The sequence below is a fragment of the Lynx canadensis genome, chromosome B1, assembly GCF_007474595.2.
Source record: "Lynx canadensis isolate LIC74 chromosome B1, mLynCan4.pri.v2, whole genome shotgun sequence".
Taxonomy (NCBI): domain Eukaryota; kingdom Metazoa; phylum Chordata; class Mammalia; order Carnivora; family Felidae; genus Lynx; species Lynx canadensis.
The window spans coordinates 144,609,694-144,635,119 of record NC_044306.2 but is presented as its reverse complement, the minus strand read 5'-3'; the positions used below and the strand labels follow the sequence as shown (position 1 = coordinate 144,635,119).

General features: G+C 40.6%; 1 protein-coding gene across 3 annotated transcripts in view; it reads right to left on the bottom strand.

Moving 5' to 3' along the window:
• Positions 1-12,449: 12,449 nt before the first annotated feature.
• Positions 12,450-25,426, bottom strand: part of PPEF2 (protein phosphatase with EF-hand domain 2) — a 50,482-nt gene continuing 37,505 nt past the window's right edge. For 2 of the 3 annotated variants that reach the window (XM_032592967.1, XM_032592968.1), the window contains one exon: positions 22,200-22,743. In XM_032592967.1, coding sequence (XP_032448858.1) covers positions 22,490-22,743 — 254 coding nt within the window. In that variant the 3' untranslated portion in view covers positions 22,200-22,489. Of the gene's footprint in view, positions 12,789-22,199; positions 22,744-25,426 lie in introns of those variants that run through there. The other variant, XM_032592969.1, reaches the window with a different exon arrangement.

The window sequence follows — 25,426 nt, the reverse complement described above, 5'->3', positions numbered from 1 at the left end:
TGAAAATATCAAATATTTTCTCCCTATTCATATCTTTGTGGAGACATCAAACATTCCTAATTCATGTGGTTTTGTTTTGTTCTGTTTTGTTTTTTAAAGAGCAATTACCTTCCAGTTTAAGACATGATGATAGGGAATTCCAGAATGAAATTCTCGTACCTGTGAAAATGTGGAGACTGAAGAAATAGTTACGAGAGCAACAGTAACAAATCAGGACGGTTAGACTCCGAGTTCCCTAAAGGCAGGGACTGCGTTCTGTCATTTATGGCATAGTCGCCCTGTCTTGTGGATATTCAGGAAAATTTTGTTTATAGACTGAGTGAATGAATCTTGCATATGTTAACATCAGTCACTGATCCTTTTCAATACCAGGAATATTATCTTAGATCATCCTCTCAGACCGCTGATGTCTTTGTTTACAATAACAACATGAGCTGTAGTCTTGCTTAAGTGCTTAACTGGCTCGGGGTGGTCTTAGTTTATCAAGGACTTCTCCAGAACAACCATAGCTGGATACTGCCCCCAGTGCATTCCGTTGAGCCTTGCTTCCCAAACTTGGCAGCCCCGTGAAATAATCACCTGGGGAGTTTATAATAATCCTGATGCCTGGGTCATGCCCCAGGCCAATTAAGTCAGGTTTTGGGGGGGTGGGACCCAGATATCAGGACTTTTTAAAGTTTCCCAAGCCATTCCAAAGTGCAGCCACCATTGAGAATGACTGCTCTCCTTTGGGGCCAGGAGAGCTTGCCCATTATGCTCGACTGAAGTCTCGCTTTTCTAACAGGGTCTCTTAAAATAGGTTGGGGGCGCCAGGGTGGCTCAGTCAGTTAAGCATCCGACTTCGGCTCAGGTCATGATCTCAAGGTTCGTGAGATTGAGTCCCATGTCGGGCTCTGTGCTGACAGCTCAGAGCCTGCAGACTGGTTCGGATTCTGTGTCCCCCTCTCTCTGCTCCTCCCCTGTTTGCGCTCTCTCTCTCAAAAATAAATAAACATTGAAAAAAATTTTTTTAATAGGTTAAAAGACCTGCTTTCAGCTCCAAAAAAACTTGCAATGGTGATCGTAGCTTTGACTCCACTGATAGGTTTTTGTTTCGTTGTTTGTTTTTGTTTTAGGATTGAGTATAACCAAAAGTTCAGGATGCCTAAACCAAGGCTGATTTGCAGAATAGACATTAAAAAGTTACTTACTGGTCTACAGTGAGCTGTGGCCAAAAAGAAAGCGATCAGAAACACCACCTTCATCTTTCAGTTCTATCTACAAGTAAAACAAGAGAATTATTTATTTTCTTTTTTTAAAAAGTTTATTTATTTATATTGAGAGAGAACATGCACAGAAGTGCAGGGGAAGGGCAGAGAGAGAGAGAGAGAGAGAGAGAAGAATCCCAAGCAGGCTCCACACTGTCAGTATGGAGCCCGATGTGGGGCTCGAACTCACAGACTGTGAAATCATGACCTGAGCCGAAGCTGGATGCTAAACCAACTGAGCTACCCAGCGCCCTGAGAATTATTTCTTACCTAGAAAATAGGAAGCCCTTTCCTGCTCAGCTAGCATGACACTGGAGATCAGGAAAGGATACATAGATTAGAGACTCTGGAGAATATTAAACAATTGGAATACAGATTATGATTTAAGCCTCTTAAGAATGGTGTGTGCCCCATTCAGGATCTATATCAGACACAAACACATATCCACAGACACTCACGCATGCATGCAAGTACAGTATATAACATTTAATGCTAAGTAGGAATATTTTCCCATTAAGTTTAAAATAACATTGGTTTATTCTAATAACTGCTTATAAAAACAGGGTTTTTTTTTTAATTTTAGTGGTTATTCTAGGTTTTTTTTTTTTTTTAAGGTTATTTATTTATTTTGAGAGAGAGAGAGAGAGCACGGGGGAGGGGCAGAGAGAGAAGAAGAGAGAGATCCCAAGCAGGCTTCTCACTGTCAGCACAGAGCCCCATGAGGGCTTGAACTCTAACAGTGAGATCATGACCTGAGTGGATTGCATAACCAATTCACCCACGCAGGCTCATTCTTACAATGACATTTCCTTCTTACAATGACTTTGATAAGTAGATATCATTAGTGTGATACCCATTTTGAAGTGGGTATTTGTCCTGTTCACACCCATATATCACGATGTAGATTGTTCACTTGATACGTTAGTAAATTCCCATAGTAAGTTCTGTTTTCTCCTGTATCATGGCAACTTTTATTTCAATCATTTTCATTTTTTATGAAAACAAGAAAAATTCCAGAGTGTTAATAATACACCTTTTGGGGCACCTGGATGGCTCAGTCAGTGGAGCGTCCAGCTCTTGATTTCGGCTCAGGTCATGATTCCAGGGTTGTGGGATCAAGCTTTGTGTCAGACTCCATGCTGAGCTTGGAGCCTTCTTAAGATTCTCTCCCTCTGCTCCTCTCCTTTCCCCTCCCCCCCCCCGCCGCCACTCATGCTCTCTCTCTCTCTCTCAAATGAAAAAACAAAAACAAAAAAACAAAAAAACCAATAATAGGACTTTCAAAAGCAATACAAAATACCTTCTTTTTATTGTTCTGAGGGAAGAGAAGAGAGATCAGGGATTCAGAAGAGAAATATAATTGCTATATCTCTCCATAAGCAGAACACTATAATTTTCATCCAGAATATATTAAGCGACGGGGTGCCTGGGTGGCTCAGTCGGTTGAGCATCCAACTTTGGCTCAGGTCATGATCTCACAGTTTATGAGTTCGAGCCCTGCGTCAGGCTCTGTGCTGACAGCTCAGAACCCGGAGCCTGCTTCAGATTCTGTGTCTCCCTCTCTCTCTGCCCCTCCCCCGCTCATGCTCTGTCGCTCTCTCTCTCAAAACTAAATAAACATTAAAAAAAGTTAAAAAAAAAAAAAGAAATGTCATTCTTGGTAAATGCTTATTATAAAAATTCTGTCATTTGAAATTCTTTTTACAAAGAAGGCTATAAATGTAATTTGAAAACAAATCAAGACAGAAAATAACCACACCTACCAATAATCTTAGATCAGCAAAATATCATAAGAGAATATACCTTGAACAAAACTGCCAACAGTTGACTAAAAATTCTATCTTCAAGCATTAAACAGTATTTGAAATGGGAACAGAGCCTTCAAGAGGATGATATGAGGACTAAGTTTATGTAAATATTATTGCCTACTAGGAAGACTTGCATCCTTCATGCTCCCCTCTTTATTTTTTAATTTTTTTTAACGTTTATTTATTTTTGAGACAGAGAGAGACAGAGCATGAACGGGGGAGGGGCAGAGAGAGAGGGAGACACAAAATCGGAAGCAGGCTCCAGGTTCTGAGCCATCAGCCCAACGCCGGATGCGGGGCTCGAACTCGCGGACCGCGAGATCGTGACCTGAGCTGAAGTCGGACGCTTAGCCGACTGAGCCACCCAGGCGCCCCCATGCTCCCCTCTTAAAACTGTTCCCATTTTTCCTTATATACATTGCGAAAAATATTGCAAATGCACATTTGCAAAATGACTTTTAAAAGTTCACTTACGCAGAATTTGTGTCACCGTTCTTTTTCTGCAATGTGTTTTCAGTCACTATTTTAAAATCCTAATATAACCCAGAACAAACATCAGAGTAACATATTTCAAGTAAATATACCACGTGATTATATAAGATATTTACAGAATCAAATAAAAACATACACCATGACTATAAAAGGGAATTAAAATGTTACTGTCAATACATTAAACTGAATTCTTAATTCTCAAATTTTCCAGTCATCCGTAGCTTTTAGAATATAATATAGTTTATAATTAAAAGAGTATTATAGTTTATAATTAAAAGGGTATTACCTTGTACACCAGAAAAAACTGAAATGTCCGATATCACTAAGATGACCTTGAAACCTCGCTTTCACATGATCTGGGTAATCAGAAGATATTTATATATGTAGATATCAATGACGTGTAATTAATGACGTGAGCACATTAAGAAAGTGAGTTCTGATGATCCTCATTTACATAGGGATAGGACAGGTATTTCCCTTGCAAACCAATACCTCATTCTTTATGGGGCTAAGACCCTTGTTTCCGATCATAATATATCCTTGTGGTTATTCATGACACATGAAGAATTCTTTCAGGAGAATCTAGGGTTTTGTTAATGAGCAATGAGGATGAATAATCGCAACGACTAGTAAAGTACCATCATGTATTAGTTGTTTGGTTAAGAGATACACCTTGACGATATCTCCTTAAAAGATTTAAAACAAATCCACTGAAATCCGTATGCATCATGCGTTTGCAGAGGAAGTCTTGTTCCACCATCTCTGGGGAGACAGAGGCTTTTGACCTGGGTAACCCCTGGGTCGTTGTGTTTTCTGTCTGTGTTTTCTGAGTGGATCTAGACCGGTATTATAAACCACTGGATGCTTACTGGCTAAGGCTGGCACACAGGTAAGTTTTCCTGAGCTTAGGAGACATGACTAAGTCAAGAAGCTGTTTTGTAAAAAAATGTTATTAAAAAAAAAAAAGAAGCTGTTCTGCATTGCTAATCTATGTTTTCTTCAAAATAAAAAGATAAAGGTGTACTTAGTTTCTTTTTTTTTTTTTAATTTTTTTTTTCAACGTTTATTTATTTTTGGGACAGAAAGAGACAGAGCATGAACGGGGGAGGGGCAGAGAGAGGGAGACACAGAATCGGAAACAGGCTCCAGGCTCTGAGCCATCAGCCCAGAGCCCGATGCGGGGCTCGAACTCGCGGACCGCGAGATCGTGACCTGGCTGAAGTCGGACGCTCAACCGACTGCGCCACCCAGGCCCCCCAAGGTGTACTTAGTTTCTGAACAAAATTCATTTCATCTCATAAAACCAATGTAGGCCCCTCCGAAAATTTGGACTACATAGAAAAGAGCTCAAATTCAGCAATTTCATTCCTATGTATATTCAAGAGAATTAAAAATGACACATCTATATAAAAACTGGTAAGCAAAGGTTCACAGCAGCATTATTCATAATAACCAAAAAGCGGAAACAACCCAAATGCCCATCAACTGATGAATAGGTAAACAATTTGTGGTATAGCTCCGAAATGGAATATTATTTGGCAAGAAGAAGGAATGGCACAATATAGTCAAAAGGCTGAAAGAAAAATGCTTCCAACCAAGAATACTCTACCTGGCAAAGTGATTCAGAATTGAAGGAGAGATAAAGAGGTTTTCAGAGAAGCAAAAGCTAAAAGAGTTTATCACCACAAAATGAGCCTTATGAGAAATGTTTATCCCAAGGTGAAGAGAATTTGCTGAGTAATATTCAGGAGACCACTTTAGAGTAAAGATCATTCTGATGCTGATATTCCAAGGATGACTTTGGATCATGAAATATCCTCCTTCTCTCTACTTCCAAGGTGAATGATGCCAAATTACTACATTTTCTGCTCTTCAATTCCAGATCTCTCATTGCTTTATTATTTATTTATTACTATTATTTATATTATTATTATTTTAATATAAATAATATATTAATATATAATGTAACATATAATATATAAATATTATTACATTTATATTTATATTATATTATTATTATATATTTATTATTTATCTTTATAAGAAATCCCCACCCCCAACAGCTTACTTGAGTTAATGAGATAGTCCCTTTCAACCAAAAGACCCCAGGCAAAAAGGCTATTTTTAAAATTTGGTAATTCAATTTATTTAAGTTCTTTTTTAAAAAATGTTTATTTATTTGTTTATTTACTTATTTTGTTAGTTACAGGTTTAGAGCGTGAGCAGGGGAGGGGGCAGAGAGAGGGAGAGGGAGAGAGACAATCCCAAGCAGTTTCTGCACTGTCAGTGGCCCAACACAGGGCTCGAACCCACAAACCATGAGATCATGACCTGAGCCAAAATCAAGAGTTGGATGCTTCACCGAGTCACCCAGGCGCCCAGCTTATTTAAATTCTTAAACATCCAGACCACTGATATGTTTTCCAACAGAGACTATAGGGAATAAATATACTATTGTATTAACTAATCCCCAGATGGATTATATCTAAAGAGATATTTATTGATTAGAAAGGGCTCATAACTAAATTATTCTCCAGGTAAAATTGGGAAAGTGAAACAGAGAGACATGCACATTTCTGAGAGAATAAACTCAAATCACCTGGAGGTCTTGGTCTCCACTGAGGTGGAGGGTGGAGGTAGGGATGACAATGCACATAGGGGAAAACCATGAGGATTTCAGTAGGACATTGAGGCTGAGACCGAGATGTGGGATATGGGGAGAGTCTTTGACATCCAACAGTTGTTCCCAAGTGATAGTCCAAGGACAAGCCGCCTCAGATTTATCTGGGAAGCTTTCACTAGCTGTCGAGGGGGGCAGAATTATGGTTCTCCCCAAAGATGTCCAGACCCTAATCCCTTGCACATGGGAATATGTTTCCTTATGTGGCAAAAGGGAGTTTGCAGCTGTGATTTAGTTGAGGACTTGAGATGTTGAGGTTATCCTGCAGTATCCAGATGGGCTAAATGTCATCATAAAGTGGAGGAGGGAGGCCGAAGAGGAGGTCAGAGTGAAGTGGTGTCAGGAGGGCTCCTCCTGCCATTGCTGCCTCTGCAGCTGAGGAAGGGGCTGTGAGCCAAGGAATGTGAACAGCAAAAGGCATGGAAACCAATTCTCCCCTAGAGCCTCTAGAAAGGAAGGCAGCCCAGCGGAGACCTTGATTTTAGCCCCAGCGATACTTAGGTTGGATTTCTGACCTACAGAACGGGAAGGTAATAAATTCGTGTTGTGTTAAGCCACTGAGTGTGGTAGTTTGTTACGGCTGCCATAGGAAATGAACACACCATCTACATCCCATCCTCGGTGATTCTGATTCAGCATTTCTTACAAGACTGATACTTGTCCAGGTTTGGAGGATCCTGCCTCTAAGCTTTAAACATGTCTTTAAATCCACCTAGGAGAATGGATTTAGGGAATGCAACTGGTGTGCTTTGACCTCTTATCTTTTGAGATCTCATTTTTCTAAAGCATGTCCAAACAGTCTTCCTGATGGAGGAGAGTTTGAGCGTGGCAAAGGGACCCGGAAATCCAGAAATCAAGTTCTGTGTATTCTCATTTTAAGTGAATTTGGCAAATGCATTATTGCTTCACGGAGTTCTGTCATGTTTGCTTTCTACTTCATGCTATGGTTAATTACAAACTTACCTCTCATCTAGGGTGAAGAGATTAAGTTTTGAAGTTGTCTTTTCCAGTTAAGACCCTTTTTATTTCACCAGTGTCTGGGTGGCCCAGTCGGTTAAGCGTCCAACTTCAGCTCAGGCCATGATCTCGTGGTTTGTGCGTTCAAGTCCCGCATCGGGCTCTCTGCTGTCAGTGGAGAGCCTGCTTCCAAACTTCTCTCTCTCTGCTCTTCCCCTGTTCGTTCACGTGTGTGCTCTCTCTCTCAAAAATAAAAATAAACATTAAAAGAACAAAAAACCCTTTTTATTTCAAAATTCGATGTGTGCCGCCAGTATTTGGTAAGCATTTCCTGTGAGCGAGGCCTACCAAACCCTCCTTCCCTCCAGGTCCTTCCCCTCAGGGACAGGTCAGCAATCCAGGGGTTCCCAAGGTGGCAGTTGGCCCTTGATTCTGTGCTCTTACCTCAGAGCAAATCATCCTCACTATGGGGGTAAACACACCTACAACGTAATTAGTGGTTAAACCTGCTGCTTAGCTCAGACACAAGTGCTCATGTTTTATCGTTACAAAATCTTGGAGTCTTATGTTTTGATGATTATAGTTCCAGCCTCTTTGTCTTCAACTACAATCTTTGCTCTGATTAAAGTAAAAATAAAACAGAAACCCTCTAAGGTAGAGGTTGTCAACATGACCACACATTAGACTTACTTTCTTTTTTAATAATTAAAAAAAATGTTTATTTATTTATGAGAGAGAAAAACAGAGTGCGAACAGAGGAGGGGCAGAGAGAGAGGGAGACTCAGAATCCAAAGAAGGCTCCAGGCTCTGAGCTGTCAGCACAAAGTCTGACGTGGGGCTCGAAACGACGAACCGTGAGATCATGACCTGAGCCAAAGTCAGATGCTCAACCAACTGAGCCACCCAGGCACCCCAGACTTACTTTTTTTTTTTTTCAACGTTTTTATTTATTTTTGGGACAGAGAGAGACAGAGCATGAACAGGGGAGGGGCAGAGAGAGAGGGAGACACAGAATCGGAAACAGCCTCCAGGCTCCGAGCCATCAGCCCAGAGCCTGAACGCGGGGCTCGAACTCACGGACCGCGAGATCGTGACCTGGCTGAAGTCGGACGCTCAACCGACTGCGCCACCCAGGCGCCCCTCCAGACTTACTTTTTAAAATAATTATTGATGCCCAGGTTCCACCCCCACACATTCTGATTCAGTTGATCTGGGATGGGGCCCAGGCATCAATATGTTGATTTTTCTTTTGCACTCTTCCCTTCACAGATGATTTTAATGTGGGGAACCTCTGTTTTCTAAGGGACTTGAACCCTGGGGTGCTTGTCCTGCCTCCTTTCTTTTGAGACTTGAACACCCCTGAGAATTCCTGCTGCTGGTGGTTGTAAAGGCATCTTCTTATTGGAGAAGCCAGAAGCAGGCCCCTTGGGCTCAGCAACATGGTTCCTTCTAGGATTGAGAAAGCTGACGGGCAGCTTCCTCTTTTAAATGGAGTTGAGGATTACTCAGTGATCATGCACTTGTTCCCAGCGGCTCAGGAAATGGTTACATTACTGCAGGTTCCTCCAAGGAAAGATGTACAATAATGGCAGCCCAAAGTTTCAATTTGCATGAACTTCTGGCACAGGAAACAGCTGTTAGCTCATGCACTCGTTAGGGCCGTATTTGTAGCTCTCCCGAGAAGAAGAATCTCCAGCTAGCTTAAGTTGGACACACTTGGAGACCTGATGTTTTGGGGGTGACCCTGATGGTTCAGCTCGCACAGCATAGCCGGGAGATCCCAGCTCTGGCTTCACTTGCAGATAGGCAGCAGCCACGACTAGACAGAGACAAGAATTCCAGCAAATGCTGTCATGTTCCACACCGACAGATACGACGAAGCTGTTTCCCATGTGTCCTATCGGTAAAATGGTAAATACAGAGAAAATGTTTGAAATGCTTCCTACCAGACTGGGAGAAAGGCAGACACCCAGTGGGTGAAGCCGATGTTCCCTATCTGGGCTGCAGGGCCCATCGTTAGTCTGAAGCAGAAACAGAAATGGGGAAGACAAGGCCTAAGTTGATGTGGGAAGCGTTTGCTTGGGAGACTTGGCCTAAAAAAGGCGGCAAAGCAGGAAAAAAGTGAAGAGGCCCTCCGGTCAGATCCTGTCTGCCTGTATAGAGAGAAGCCCTGATTTGCTATAGAACTACTACCAAGATCAAGGTGCTGTCTACAGATGAGGAAGAATTGCATTTGTTCTGCCTATGGTACCGTGTGCTGTTACTGTAGGAATCACAGAGGCAAGCAATATAGAAATGCCTTATGTAAACTGTAAAGTGCAGTATGAATCTGATGGCAGTGGTTTATTACCTAGAGGATGTTTGCTACTCAAAGTGTGGACTTCAAACCAGATCAGCAGCCTAGGAGCTCTCTAGAAATGCCACTGAATGTGTGTGTGTGTGTGTGTGTGTGTGTTTCTTTTTTTAAGTTCTTAAATATTGTCAATGCCAGTAACAAAATTTGCCACGCCATCCCATGTTTAAACGCATAGTTCAGTGGCATTAGAGACATTCACATGGTTGTGCAACCTTACCACTCCATTCCAGAACTTTTCCAGCTTCCCAAACTGAAACTTTATACCCTGAATATGCTTTTAAACAAGGTCTCCAGGCGATTCATATGCACATAGAAATATAAGATGCAGTGGTCTAGGGGACTTCTGGCAGTAGATCCTGTGATAAGCTTAATTATAGTTTACTATTCAGTGGACACTATGCTAAGCCTCCTTTATCTCATTTACGTTGCATCTCTAATCTTCCAGCAACCTTATGAAGTAGGTAGTATCATAAACCCCACTTTACAGATAGGAAAACATTTAAGCATCTTACTCAAGTTTGCACAGCAGGTAAGGGTTGGAGTTGGGATATCACTTAGCATCTGTGATTCCAGAGTGTATATTTTTTCCCCTCTGGGCTTCCTCTGTGCACAGAAAGATCCCTTCTGGGTGCTTGCATTCGAGAATGTGTGTTGAGGAAGAAAGGTGCCTGGACAAGTAAAGAAATAAAATAAGATGCCACGCAAGTAAATCTTTATTTCCACGGTTTCACACAATTCCTACATCTACTACAGAGATTTGGAGGATCTGGGACTCTGCTTTTGCAACATTATTTTATCTTGTCTCTCCAGAAAGTTTACTTTCTTAACCAAGATTTTCTTCCCTTTCTGAGGCATTTCAATTGATTCTGTTTGTCTCTTCTCAGAACCTTCTGGACGAAACAGGAAGTTGCTGCCGGGATATTCTGTACTGGGTACAATGGCGTGGCCGGACTCACTGCTCTCCTACCTTAAGCCCCACAGTTTCAGGGCTCAGCATGACTCAGGGGTGTAAACTCTGGAAGGTCTGACCTGGCATGTGACTCAGGAATTCTGATCGGTCTCCCTTGCTCATATCTGAAACTGAGAAGCTTACAAAACCCAAAAGCTTTTATAATCAGAAAAGATAAATTCCCTATAAGGAAGAAAAAGACCATGGAAAATTCCACGGGAAATATCTGAAATTGTCTTACTCTTTGTCAGCAGTAAGGAGGTCAGATGTGGCCAGATAGACCCCATGGCTGTATAGCTGGACAAAGCCTGTCCCTCCAGGAAGTGAACACTCAGAGGATGCCTCTGGTCATTAAAAGTTGTTCGAGAACCACATAAACTAAGACCCAGCCTTCTTCTTCTTCTTTTTTTTTTTTTTAGTGTTTATTTATTTCTGAGACAGAGAGAGACAGAGCATGAGTGGGGGAGGGGCAGAGAGAGAGGGAGACACAAAATCCGAAGCAGGCTCCAGGTTCTGAGCTGTCAGCACAGAGCCTGATGTGGGGCTTGAACTCATAACCGTGAGATCATGACCTGAGCCAAAGTCGGTCACTCAACTGACTGAGCCACCCAGGTGCCCCAAGACCCAGTCTTCTTAATGATTGTTCATCACTATTCTAATTGATCACAGATCAATTAGACAAGTGGTTCTCAACCCTGGATGCACAGTAGAATCAATCACTTGTGAAGTTCAAAAAAATTAAAAATCCCTACACCAGGACCCACACCTAGAGATTCTGACTCAATTGGCCTGGGGTAATGTGTATCTAGGCTTGAGAAACATTGAATTAGACAAAGCAGAGCTAATGTTCTATCATCTTTTTTTTAAGTTTATTTATTTTGAGAGAGAGAGAGTGGGGGAGAGGCAGAAAGAGAGAGAAGGAGAGAGAGAATCCCAAGAAGGCTTTGTGCTGTCAGTGCAGAGCCCAACTCTGGGCTCGATCCCACGACCCTGGGATCATGACCTGAGCCAAAACCAAGAGTCAGATTCTTTTTTTTTTTTTTTAATTATTTTTTTTTAATTTTTTTTCAACGTTTTTTATTTATTTTTGGGACAGAGAGAGACAGAGCATGAACGGGGGAGGGGCAGAGAGAGAGGGAGACACAGAATCGGAAACAGGCTCCAGGCTCCGAGCCATCAGCCCAGAGCCTGACTCGGGGCTCGAACTCACGGACCGCGAGATTGTGACCTGGCTGATGTCGGACGCTTAACCGACTGCGCCACCCAGGCGCCCCCCAAGAGTCAGATTCTTAACCAACTGAGCCACTCAGGTGTCCCTGTGCTATCATCTTTGTATCTGTAGTGCCTAACACAGCATCTGGTACCCCATAAATGTTTACAGAACATGTGCATGAATAAAGGAACTAGTGTTATCACATAAATGACTATTAGTACTTGGTTTAGTATTTTATGGGTTTCAAAACACTCTTTTATATGTGTCTCTTATGTAAGTCTCATGACTCCCTGGAAAATATTGTAGAATGCCCCTTTTATAGATGAGGAAAGTGAGGCTTAATGAGATGAGGTGACTCCCCTTCCCCCAATTCCACAAAACTAATAAATTATGTTTATTTAACTCTTGTCCACTCAGAAGTTTAATGACTATGATGGTTCTTCTCTAGCTCCAATTGTGCCCTAGAAATTCTGCCTGATTGTTTGCTTTGGCAAGTATGTAATCTGTTCCTTCTACCTTAACACTGATGTCTAATTTTAAACAATGCTTCTTAGAGAAAAATTCAAACAAAGTTAAGTAAAGAGAACAGTATAATTAACTCTCATGTAATCATCAACCAGCCTCAATAATGATCAACTCAGGACCGGTGTGATTTCATCCATACTCTCACCCACTGCTTCCTATTTTGAGACATATCCCCGTAAATATTTCAGAATGTTTCCCTAAGGATTTGAAAACAAAATAATCTCAAAATCGTCATCAATCCTAAAAAATTAATAGTAATCCCTTAATATCATCACATATCTGGTCAGTATTCACACATCTCAGAGTGTCTCTTTTTATTTATTTTTTTTACAGTTTCTTTGATTAGAGATCCAAATAAATCCTATTCATTGCAATTGCTTGATATGGCTCTTAATCCTCTTTTAATCTGAGGGTTTCCCTTTCATCTCTTTTTGTTTTGTCTCCTTGTGATTTATTTGTTGAAGAAACCGTGTCATTTGTCCTACAGGGTCCCCATCCTGGATTTTGCTTGACTACAAACTCCTGCTGTCATTTAACACATTCCTCTGGGCCATATAGTTCCTGTAATTAAAAAAAATTTTTTTAATGTTTATTTTTATTTTTGGGAGAGAGAGAGAGAGAGAGAAAGAGAGAGAGAGAGAGAGAGAGAGAGAGATTGTGAGTGGGGGAGGGGCAGAGCAAGAGGGAGACACAGAATCTGAAGCAGGTTCCAGGCTCTGAGCTGTCAGCACAGAGCCCAATGTGGGGCTTCATCCTATGACCCATGGATCATAATCTGAGCTGAAATCACGAGTCCAGGGCTCCACCAACTGAGCCACCCAAGTGCCCCTAGGGCTTGGAGCTCCTGTAATTTAGTAGGTACCAGAAGTTTGATCAAATTCAGGTTGGATTTTTTGTTTTCTCAAAACTCCTTTCTAGGTTCTGGAAGGGTTTTGCCTGAAAGTAAAACCAACTGTCAAGGCTGGACAGCCAACACACATAAATTCATGGCTCCAAATTATCTGCAGGATGGCGGCCATGGTGGTGTGGGTCCAGGTTTAGCCCAGTCTCCCCCCACCCCATGTCCTGACTTCACCTATCTGCATTCCTGTCTTTCCTTTCCACTTGGCGCCAGGGGTTCTATGGGAGGCTTCCCTTCCTGGAAGTCAGCGTCTTCCTGAGACCAGATTACAGTGCTATTTCTAGCTGGTTGGTGATGAGGGAGCAACATTTTCTAGCAGCGACTCAGAACACTTGCTCAGAGTGACATCTAGTGGCTTTAAAAGTATAATTTATTGAGGTGTAGAGGCTCTTTTTTGAAGGGACATTAAACTGTAGGTTAGTTTTTAAATACGTATTTTTATTGTAGTTTTTCCCGTTCCAAAAGCATCTTATGAGGATAAGAAAACTTCAAAGGATACTGTAATAATAGCCTTGGGATAAGATTTGTTTCCAAAATTTTACTCACAACTTTCCTGGTGCACTATGTGAACAGAAAGTGAAAGTCCCACATGAACACACACCCCAGGAGTGCCACAGCTAATGGTAAATGGTATTCTCTTTAATGGTTGCATTGTATTTAGTAGAACTGGGTGAGGAGGTGCATAATTTATTTATCCCATCCGTCATTAATAGACTTTGGGGTAGATTTAAGGTTTGGGGTTTTTTTTATTCTTTTTTTTTATGTTCATTTATTTATTTTTGAGAGAGAGAGTGTGAATGGTGAGAGAGGGCAGAGAGAGGGAGAGAATCCTAAGCAGGCTCCGCACTGTCAGTGCAGAGCCTGACGTGGGTTTGATCCCACATATCATGAGATCGTGACCTAAGCCGAAATCAAGAGTCTGACGGAAGTGACTGAGCCACCCAGGCGCCCCTTTTTTTCTATTATAAGCAATGTTGCCACCAACATTTCTTCTCCTCTTAAGGGTGTTTCTGAAGACAGTCATCTATAAGTGGAATTATTAGGTCAAAGAGAATGAGCGTTTTTTCACCAACTTATACCTTTACCAACAGTGTCTGAAGGTGCCTGTTTTCCTACGTGCTCACAACACCACCATGGTATCATTTAAGTAAAATTCTATGTGTAGCTTGTTTCTTAACTCTTTTCGCTTAAAAAAAAAAAAACTTTTTGTTGCCATGACTAGGTTGGGCTCAGTGTGACCCAGGTTTCTCTGATCTTCCTAGGGACATTTCATGCTGAATTTGTAACCTGATGTGGATTCCAACTTCAAAACAAGGATAGTTTTGGCCTTTATTAATATTCACTAACTCAAATGGTATTTATGGAGTGTCTAGTGTGTGCCTGGCTGTTTGCCAGAGACACAATGGGGACTAGGACATGAAATCTGTTTTGTATTATTGAGGAGCCAATGAAGGCTGGCATGTAAGCCAATCACTGCTGTGAGTGCGTGATTCAGACTCTTCTGTAAGGAACCCAGATTTGAGACTTCAGAGGTGGGCACAGGCTAGATCATAGAGTTTGGACTGATGTTTCTCAAGGCTGATGTTTCTCAAACTCTGGACACTTTAATTTTTTTAAAAGAAATCATTATCAGGGCACCTGGGTGGCTCAGTCAGTTAAGCATCCGACTTCGACTCAGGTTGTGATCTCACGGTTTGTGAGTTTGAGCCCCACGTCGGGTTCTGTGCTGACAGCTCGGAGCCTGGAGCCTGCTTCAGACCCTGTGTCTCCCTCTCTCTCTTCCCCTCCCCTGCTCATGCTCTGTCTCTCTCTCAAAAGTAAGTAAACATTAAAAAAATAATAATAATAAATAAATAAAATAAATCATTACCTCAGTACTCTACTGTAATTGAAAAACCAATATCATTTGCCATGAATATAAGATAGCAGAGAAACAAATTTAGTAAAAAGGAAAAAAAACCCAAATGAGTACGTTTGAACTGTTTAAAATTTTTTTAAAAAATAAAATACAATAATCTAATCTGTTTGCAAAAAAAAATGCATGCCTAAGATTATCTGCTTTGGGGAAAAAATTAAAATGGTTTATAATCAGTAAGTAATAAAAAGATTCAGCTCTGTATCCTTTATTTTAAGACTAAGATGACGTTATGTGAAGATAATTCTGCTCCTGTTTTTGTGCTAATTCACCACCAAAATCTCAGCACACTCTGTAGGTATTTAGGGCTACTCCCTGTCTCCTAAAGAGCAGGATCATGAGGAGCTCAGATGACCTCCCAGGCCCACAGCCAAGAGCTGAAATCCAAATCTTCTGACTCCAGATTCTCAGACTAGGCTGATGTTTGACGCAAGGGAAAACTTCCTAGCACATACATCTCTCCAAAAACGGAAGCAGACAGCCTCTAGGAGTGAGGACTACCTCCGCGGAACATTCCAGCGGACACCGGCCATGAAGTGTTTTTGAGGTTGTACTCAGCATCTGAAGTCCCTTATAATTCACAAGAGTCTCTGAGTCTATAACTGGGAAACAGTTCAAAACAATAACCCAGAGATTGAGGACTTTAGCCTTTATTTTAATCATTAAAATACAGATAAAAGAAAGTTTTGAGTCCTGTGGAAATAAACACTCAAATTTAAAGCAATGATTGTTAAAGATTTATGGAACGTTAATTATACCTGCATGTGTGTTCTATGTCCAGCAGCAGTAGTATTTAAAAAACAACTTATTGTTTTTTTAAACAAAAAGACTTAATTTTTGGTTTTTTAAACCAAAAGACTTATTTATGAACTGAAGACACATCGAAAATCTCAAAATAGAAAAAGACTTTCCTGACTGTTAGTATATTCTTAGAAAACAATGTTTGGGGGAAGTGTGAGCATTTCCTAAACTTATCCTTCCATATTTTGATTAACATGATGAAATTTTAATTCTTTGGATAGTCAATGTGTTGGGTCATTTGTTGGGTTATTTATTGCAATTATCCCAAAAGTTAGTGGTTTTAAAATACAATAACTATTTATTGTATTTCACAATTCTGGGGGTTAACAGTGCTCAGCAGGGTGATTCTTCTGCTCCATCTGTTATCAGCTGGGGCTGCCATTGGCTGGGCTGGAATATCCAGCAAACCTAACTTTGTTGAGTTATGGGTGTGTCCCTAGTGGTCTTTGGCTATGGTATTGACAGCACAAAACGTTTTTGGATTTGGTTTAAATTACTCATTTCTGCTAACGTTTAAGAACTACCATTTGTCAAGGTGTCTGAGTGGCTCAGTCAGTTAAGAGTCTGGCTTCAGTTCAGCTCGTGATCTCACGGTTTGTGAGTTCAAGCCTCGCAGTGGACTCTGTGCTGACAGCTCAGAGCCTGAAGCCTGTTTTGGATTCTGTGTCTCCCTCTCTTTCTGCTCCCCTCCTCCTCATGTTCTCACTCTCAAAAATAAATAAACATTAAAAAAAATTTTTTTTAAAGAACTATCATTTGTCGAATTTTGGTGCAGTATCAAAGAAGATTGTTTGATTACACACAATTATCTGAAAGGGCTATTAAAATACTCCATCCTTTTTCAGTTGCATATCTATAGGAGGCTAGAATTTTCTTGTATACTTCAACCAACAAAACACATCACAGCAGATTGCAGAAGCAGGTATGATAATCCAACTGTCTTCTATTAAGCATACATTGAAAAGATTCTCAAATATGTAAAACAATGCCACTCTTCTCACTATTTTTTTTGTGATAGTTAATCTTCTTTAAAATGTTATTTCTTATCAATTTATTGGTTTTGATAATTCAGTATAGTTAAGATTAGAAAGCTGGATGATAGGAACATAGGATCTCTCTGCATTATTTAACTTCTTATAGTTTATAATTAGTTCAAAATAAAAAGTTTAAAAATATGTTACTTAACATTTAATAGATATATTGTTATTTTTAATAAGTATCTTATTTTTCAGTTTCAGTTTTTAATACAGTAAAACTGAATGTCAACAGATATAACCCACATAAGGAAAAGCTCTTTGGGATCTTCAATAATTTTTAACAGTGTAAAAGGACCCTGTGATGAAAAACTTTGATAATCACTGCAATATAGGTAACAGAGAAGGTGAGGAGACTGGCAAGAAATAATATCGCTTAGACTAGGGAGATAGCCATGGAGGAGTAAGAGAAGGTTCAATTCTGGATGTGTTTTGAAGGCGGAGTCAACAAGATTTGCTGATGGACTGGATGTGGGAAATAAGAAAAAGAAATCAAGTTTTTGTTTTTGTTGCTTTTTGCGTAAGGAAATTGGTAGGATGAAACTGACATGTAATCAGATCGCAAAGATCATATAAGAGGAACAGATTTTGGGGGTAATATAAAGAGCTTGTTTTGTAAATGTTAAGTGTTGAATGCCCATTAAACCTCCAAGTGAATTATCTGTTTGGTCTGTCTCCATCAGTCCGTGAATACTACGTGGGGATATTTGCAATTTCCTCATCTTAGATCTAAATTGTTAGGTTTCTGAATTGGCCTCTCATACTTACAGTTAATGTAAAAAGCAGGTAAAGTCTTACCAAGTAATCACCCTTCACTATTGCAGGATAAACCAGTTAGTTCAGCAGGACTCAAGCCTGGCTGCAGGTAGAATCACCTGGGGGAACATTTATAACATACCCATAGCATGGCCTCTTAACCCAGAGATTTTGATTTAATCCATCTGGAGCAGGGCCACAGGAATCCTATGTTTTAAAAGCTCCCTAAATGATTTTAATTAGCAGTTAAGGCCACATCACTGGATAAGAGGCATGATTTTGCTATTTCTTCCTAGCACAATTTAAAAATTCCTTTTAAATTGAAACTCCCTTGAAACCAACTCCCTATTAATCCACTATGCTAATCAAGAAAGGAAACTTTTAGCAGCACTATCAACAATAGCCAAAGTATGGAAAGAGCCCAAACGTCCATTGATGGATGAATGGATAAAGAAGATGTGGTATATATATACAATGGAGTATTACTCAGCAATCAAAAAGAATGAAATCTTGCCATTTGCAACTAGGTGGATGGAACTGGAGGGTATTATGCTAAGTGAAATTAGTCAGAGAAAGACAAAAATCATATGACTTCACTCATATGAGGACTTTAAGAGACAAAACAGATGAACATAAGGGAAGGGAAACAAAAATATTATAAAAACAGGGAGGGGGAGAAAACATAAGAGACTCTTAAATATGGAGAACAGAGGGTTGCTGGAGGGGTTGGGGGAGGGGAGGATGGGCTAAATGGGTAAGGGGCATTAAGGAATCTACTCCTGAGATCGTTGTTGCACTATATGCTAACTTGGATGTAAATTAAAAAAAAACAAAAAACAGTCGCATCTTAAACTCACTAAGTTGTGCACATTAAATATGTACAGCTTTTTGTATGTCAATCATTCGTCAATAAAGTGTTTTAAAAAAAAAAAAAAAGAAAGGAAATTTTTTTCTGAGCCTTGAGTGTTCACATAAGACTTGCCAACTGAGGGGGCGCCTGGGTGGCGCAGTCGGTTAAGCGTCCGACTTCAGCCAGGTCACGATCTCGCGGTCCGTGAGTTCGAGCCCCGCGTCAGGCTCTGGGCTGATGGCTCGGAGCCTGGAGCCTGTTTCCGATTCTGTGTCTCCCTCTCTCTCTGCCCCTCCCCCGTTCATGCTCTGTCTCTCTCTGTCCCAAAAATAAATAAACGTTGAAAAAAAAAAATTAAAAAAAAAAAAAAAAAAAAAAAAAAAAAGACTTGCCAACTGAGGGACAGCGCACCAGAAGGGTGTAAGGCAGCAAATAGTGAGCACCCCTGAAGAAGGAGCCGGGGCAACTGCTTCCCAGAAAACTGGTTAGAATGAGCAGAATAGCCTGATAGGACTCTGTGACTGCTATCTATACTCAAGAAAGGACTTTTGGGTTTAGCAATCAACCCATTTTGGATCAACAAGCCAAGGACTTGTCTAAACTGACCCATCACTTGTGAAACTTTTTGGCTTTTGCTTTCATAAGCCCCTTTGTTTGGAGAGTGATCATCTCCATGGGCCATTCTCTGGCATATATCCCTATATACGAGCAAATCCCCAAAGCTCTATTTCATTGTCGCTGAGTTAGTCTTTGCTTCTTTTCTGAGTTATTCTCTTGAAGCCTCAGAATATTTGAAGTGGGGGATGTCATGAAATGACACGAAGATAGCAAACCCTTGATTTGTTGATTCGAACTGCTTGCACAAACGTGTCAGACCGATATAAACATGAATTCACTAGTATGCTGGATCTCTTAGTTACTAATTCACACAAGATAAATAAATGGGTCATATGTATTCACTAAACTATGTTAACTTTTCTCTGGACTGGACTCACTAATGGAAATGCAGACTTTTCTAGAGTAGTGGAATAAGAAAATACAAAGTTTTCCAAGAAGCAAGTTATGTTAATTTTCTATGGTGTGCAGCAAATGACCATAAACTTAATGGCTTAAAACAACACACACGTATTATATAATGGTTTTCGTGGGCCAGGAGTCTGGGCGTGGCCTCACTGCATCCTTAGCTCAAGGTCTCACATGCGTGCCACCAAGGTGTTGGCCAGCTGCATTTCCATCTGGAGGGTCAATTACATTTGGGAGAATCTCCTCCCAAGCTAAAATTTGTTTCCTTAGACCTCCGTGTTTGAATACCCTGGCTTTTTGTAGTCACTGGTTGGAAGCCACCTGTAGGTCCTATAAGCCACGCGTAGTTCCTCACCATGTGGGTTCCTTCAATATAGCCAGTTACTTCATCAAGCCAGCAAGGAGAATCTTTTGTTCCAGTCTACTGACAAAAAATTTTATAGAATGTACTGTAATCACAGGATTAACTCTCATCATATTTGCCATATTCTCTTGGTTAGAAGCAAGTCACAGGTCCTGCCTGCATTCACTGGGAAGCATTACACAAGGCATGAACACTAGGAGGCAGGAAATCATTGAGGGCAGGGATCACTGTAGACAGTTTGCTACACACAAAAAAGGACAGGAGAACCAGGACTTGCTTACAGTCAAACCAAACAGACGATATGGTCCTGGGAAAACTGGAAAGAACGCTGGATGGAGCAGGGATCATGGGTTCTAGTCCTGGCTGTGTCATTAACTAGATCATTTATCCAGCTAATCTTTTGGACTCAGTTTCCTTACTTTAAAAATAAAATGAGGTGGGGGAGATACTATATAAGAAATGTAGATTAAAATAGCATTGAAATACCATCATTCACCTTTAGCAAAAATTAGAAATTATCACACTCAAAGCTCGTGAGTTTATGGGTATGCTCAGTCCTAAAAAGCAAGATGCCATTAAAATGTTCACATCTGGGGATGCCGGGGTGGCTCAACCAGTTAAGCATCTGACTCTTGATTTTGGCTCAGGTCAAGGATCTCACAGTTCGTGATCCAAGCTGAGCCTGCTCAGGATTCTCGCTCTCCCTCTCTCTCTGCCCCTTCCCTGCTCTCACTCGCTCTCAAAATAAATAAATAAAACTTAAAAAAAAATGTTCAAACCTGTGTCAGCATGGGGAAACCAGCTATTTGTTTAAACGTTATTTCTCAGTATACCTGATAAGGTTAACATCTGAATTGGTAGACTGAGTAAAGCAGATTGCCCCCCCTAATGTGGGTGGACCTCATCTTACTCATTGTAGGCCTGGATAGAATAAAAGGCTGAATAAAAGAGAATTCTCTCTCTCTGCTTGACTTTTTTTTAAGCTGAGACATCTTTCCTCTCCTGCCTTTGGATTCAGACTCAGACTGTTACTTAAATCATTGGCCCTCCTGGTACTGAGGCTGTTGAACTTGGGCTGGAACCACACCATCAGCTCTCCTGCATCTCCAGCTTGCCGACTGCAGGTCTTGGGATTTGTCAGCCTCCATAATCATGTGAGCCAACTCCTTAGGGTAAATCTAAGACTAATACAATGCCCTTTGACAAAGTAATCCATTCCTGGGATTTTATCTTAAGAAAATGTAGAATTCAAAAGACTTTTGTAAAACAAGCTATACGCGGAAAGTTATTAACCATGGTGTTATTTATAATAATGGAAAACTAAAAACAATGCACATGATTAACAATTGGAAAATGGCTATAGTTCACTCATCTGGAAGAAAATTATGCAGCCATTAAACTAATAATCATGAGTACTATGTAGCAACACAGGTAAGCATTCACAATTAGGTATGAATTTATTTTTTAAAAAAGCAAAACATTAAATTATATAAAAACTATGGTTACAACAAGAAAAAGTAATAATGAAAACAATCCATATGTTTCAGTCATGGGATTGCATAAACAATTTTTCATAATTTTCCTTTATCGATGAGACATTTTTCGGTGGCCTGAGTGGCTCAATCAGTTAAGCGTCCAACTCTTGGCTCAGGTAGTGATCATGGTCCCCAGGTTCAGGCCCCACATAGGGTTTCGTGCTGACAGTGCAGAGCCTGCTTAGGATTCTCTCTCCTTTTCTCTCTGCCCCTCTCCCACTCATACTCACTCTCTTTCTCAAAATAAATAAATAAGCATTTAATTAAAAAAAATAAGGGGTACCTGGGTGGCTCAGTCAGTTAAGTATCTGACTTCAGCTCAGGTCATGATTTCCTGGTTCATGAGTTCAGCCCTGCATCAGGCTCTCTGCTGTCAGCATGGAGCCTGCTTGGGGTCCTCTGTCCCCATCACTCCCTGCCTCTCCCCCACTCTCCCTCTCTCAAAAATAAATAAACATTAAAAAAAATAAGAATGAGGCGGAGGCTGAGGAGGATGAGGAGGAGGAGGAGGAAGAGGAAGAAGAAGATAGTAAGAACGAAGAACGAAGACCTCCTACTTCTTCTTCTCCTTCTTTCCCTCCTCCCTCTCCTCCTCCTCCTCCTCCTCCTCCCTCTTCTCTTTCTCCTCCTCCTTCCTCCTCCTTCTCCTTCTTCTTTAAAGTAGGCTTCATGCCCAGCGCATTGCCCAATATGGGACTTGAACTCATGACCCTGAGTTGCTTAACTAACTGAGCCACCCGGGTGTCCCTCAATACAACATTTTAAAAACAATAAGTTAAAGGTATAAAATGAAAACAATGAGGGGGTTGAATTATCAGTGGTTCTTAACTGGGGTAGACTTCAGAATTTAAAAATATTTATACTTGGGTCTTACCTTGTGAAACTTCTGAGACGAGGATGGGTTACCTATATATTTAAACACACACACACCCCACACACACCCAAATAGGTGATTCTGATGCACACGGGTAGGCAAATTCTCAGCATAAAATTCCACATATCTATGGAGAATAAAGGAGCTATTCCAGCGACAAGTGCAGTATTGGTTATGAGGCACCGTGGGCGATGAACACCAGGCTGCTCTTAGTGTGTGCCTGGTTTGCTGCAGCCATTGTCATTAGTGTTTGTGGTTTGTGGGCAATCTGAGGCATTGCCTTCTGAGCAGGATTGCTCCACAAGGCGGAAGGCCTCCAGGAATTCATTGATGTCGATGTGGCCATCCTTGTTGAAGTCAATGCTCCGTGCAAGGTCACAGATGCAGTCATCTGTGATGTTGATGTTCATATGAGAGCTGAACAGCTTCCAAGTATGCCTGAATTCATCCAGTGAGATGAACCCTTACCAAAGAGAGGAAGTCACTTCAGTGAGTCAGTCTAGTTTTCTTCTTTTTTGCCTATTTTTTTTAAAGTTTATTTATTTTGGGGAGACAGAGACAGAGCGTGGGTGGGGGAGCGGCAGAGAGAGAGGGAGACACAGAATCCAAAGCAGGCTCCAGGCTCTGAGCTATTAGCGCAGAGCGCGATGCAGGGTCAAACTCACAAATCATGAGATCATGACCTGAGCTGAAGTCAGAAGTTTAATTGACTGAGCCACTCAGGTGCCTTGCATGAGTCAATTTAGTTTTCAATGTTCATTTCCTCTGACATTCTTACAAGGAAACCTGCTCCTTACTGTTAAACAGGCAAAGATACCCAAGGCCTTGTATCTAGTTTAAATTCCCAAGGGAGTAGCATAAAACCAGTTGATCACCCCTGGGAGCAATTTTGTTTCCCTTCCTCTGGAAACATTTTTGATTGTCATGACCGGGGTGGGGGTGAGTGTTACTGGTATCTAGTAGGTAAATGCCAGGGATGCTGGTAAATATCCTACAGTAGTCAGGATGGACCCCAAAACAAAGAATTACTCAGGTTAACATGTCAGTAGTGCCATTGCTGAGAAACCATGCATTAAATCATCCCAAACATAATTTATTTTGTTTATAAAAAGCTTTTGGACCCATACACCTACGGTCAATTGACTTTTTTTTACAAGGGTTCCAAGATCATTCAGTGGAGAAAGAATTGTTTTTTCTTTTTTTCTTTTTTTTTTTTTTTCAACGTTTATTTATTTTTGGGACAGAGAGAGACAGAGCATGAACGGGGGAGGGGCAGAGAGAGAGGGAGACACAGAATCGGAAGCAGGCTCCAGGCTCTGAGCCATCAGCCCAGAGCCTGACGCGGGGCTCAAACTCACGGAGCGCGAGATCGTGACCTGGCTGAAGTCGGACGCTTAACCGACTGCGCCACCCAGGCGCCCCAAGAATTGTTTTTTCAATACCCTCATGTAAAGGAATGAAGCTAGACCCCCTATCTTGCACTGCCAGCAAGAATTAACTCAAAAAAGGGGCGGCTGGGTGGCTCAGTTGGTTAAACGTCCAACTTTGGCTCAGGTCATGATCTCATGGTTCATAAGTTCGAGCCCCATGTTGGGCTCTGTGCTGACAGCTCAGAGCCTGGAGCCTGCTTCGGATTCTGTGTCTCCCTCCCTCTGCCCCCGCCCCCCCCACTCACACTCTGTCTCTCTCTTTAAAAATAAATGAACAATAAAAAAAAATTTCTTTAAATTAACTCAAAATGGATAAAAGACTTAACTGGAAGAGCTAAAACTTTAAAATTCTTAGAAAAAACCATAGGTGTAAATCTTTGTGACCTTGGATTACATAATGGTTTCTTAGATATGACACCGAAAGCACAAACAACAACAACAAATAAATTTGACTTTTTTTTAATTAAAAATTTTTTTGCATCAAAGGGAACTACCAAAAAAGTGAAAGGACAACCTATAAAGTTGGAGAAAATATTTGCAAACCATAGATCTGATAATGGTGTGTGTGTATATATATATATATATATATATATATATATATATATATAAACAAAAAAAAATGAATAATTAAAAAAAATAGGCAAAGGATTTGAGCAGACATTTCTCCAGAGAATATATACAATTTCCCAATAAGCACATGAAAAGATGCTCAATGTCATGGGTAATTGAGGAAATGCAGATCAAAACCATGAGATACTGCACACTCAGTAGTATGGCTATAAAAAAGGGTGGGAAGTAACAAGTCCTGGTGAGGATGTGGAGAAATTGGAACCCTCAAACATTAGCAGGAATGTAAAATGCTTTAGTCACTGTAGAAAACAGTTTGGCAGTTCCCCAAAAAGTAAAACATAGTTTTATGATATGATTCAGCAATTGTACTCTTAGGAACATATTCAAGGGAGTATAAAACCATATGTTCACATAAAAAGTTGTACATAAATGTTCACAGTACCATCATGCATAACAGCCCAAAAGTGGAAACAATCTAAATGTCTATCAACTGTTAAATGGATAAACAAAATGTGGCATATCCATACAATGGAATATGGTCCAGCTATAAAGAAGAACGAAGATCTTGTATATGCTACAACATGGATGAACCTTGAAAACATTATGCAAAGTGAAAGAAGCCAGACATTAAAGGCCACATATACTGTGTCATTCCATTTATACAAAATGTCCAGACGAGGCAAATCCTTAGAGACAAAAAGTGGATTAATGGTTGCCAGGGCTGGTGTAGAAGGGACAGGGATGGAGAGTGACTGCTAATGGGTACGGGTTTCTTTTTAGGGTGATGAAAGGCTTTATAGTTAGATAGTGATGATGGTTACACAACCTTATAAACATACCAAGAATCAGTGAACTGAATATTTTAAATGGGCACATTATATGGTTTGTGAATTACATAAAAAAACAGGTGGAGAAAGAGTAATGACAATGAAAAAAGCCTTTGGATCACTGGGGGGAAAAGGTGAGGGTATATAAGACCTTCCTATACATTTTTTCATAATTTCTTGTGAATCTGTAATTACCAAAATCAGAAATTTAAAAAGAATATGTTGGGAGTGAGATTGTAAAAAGCCTTTCTGCTCTAGACACTTTTCATTACTTCATGACTATCTTTGATGTGACTATAGGGATATTACATCTTCTAAC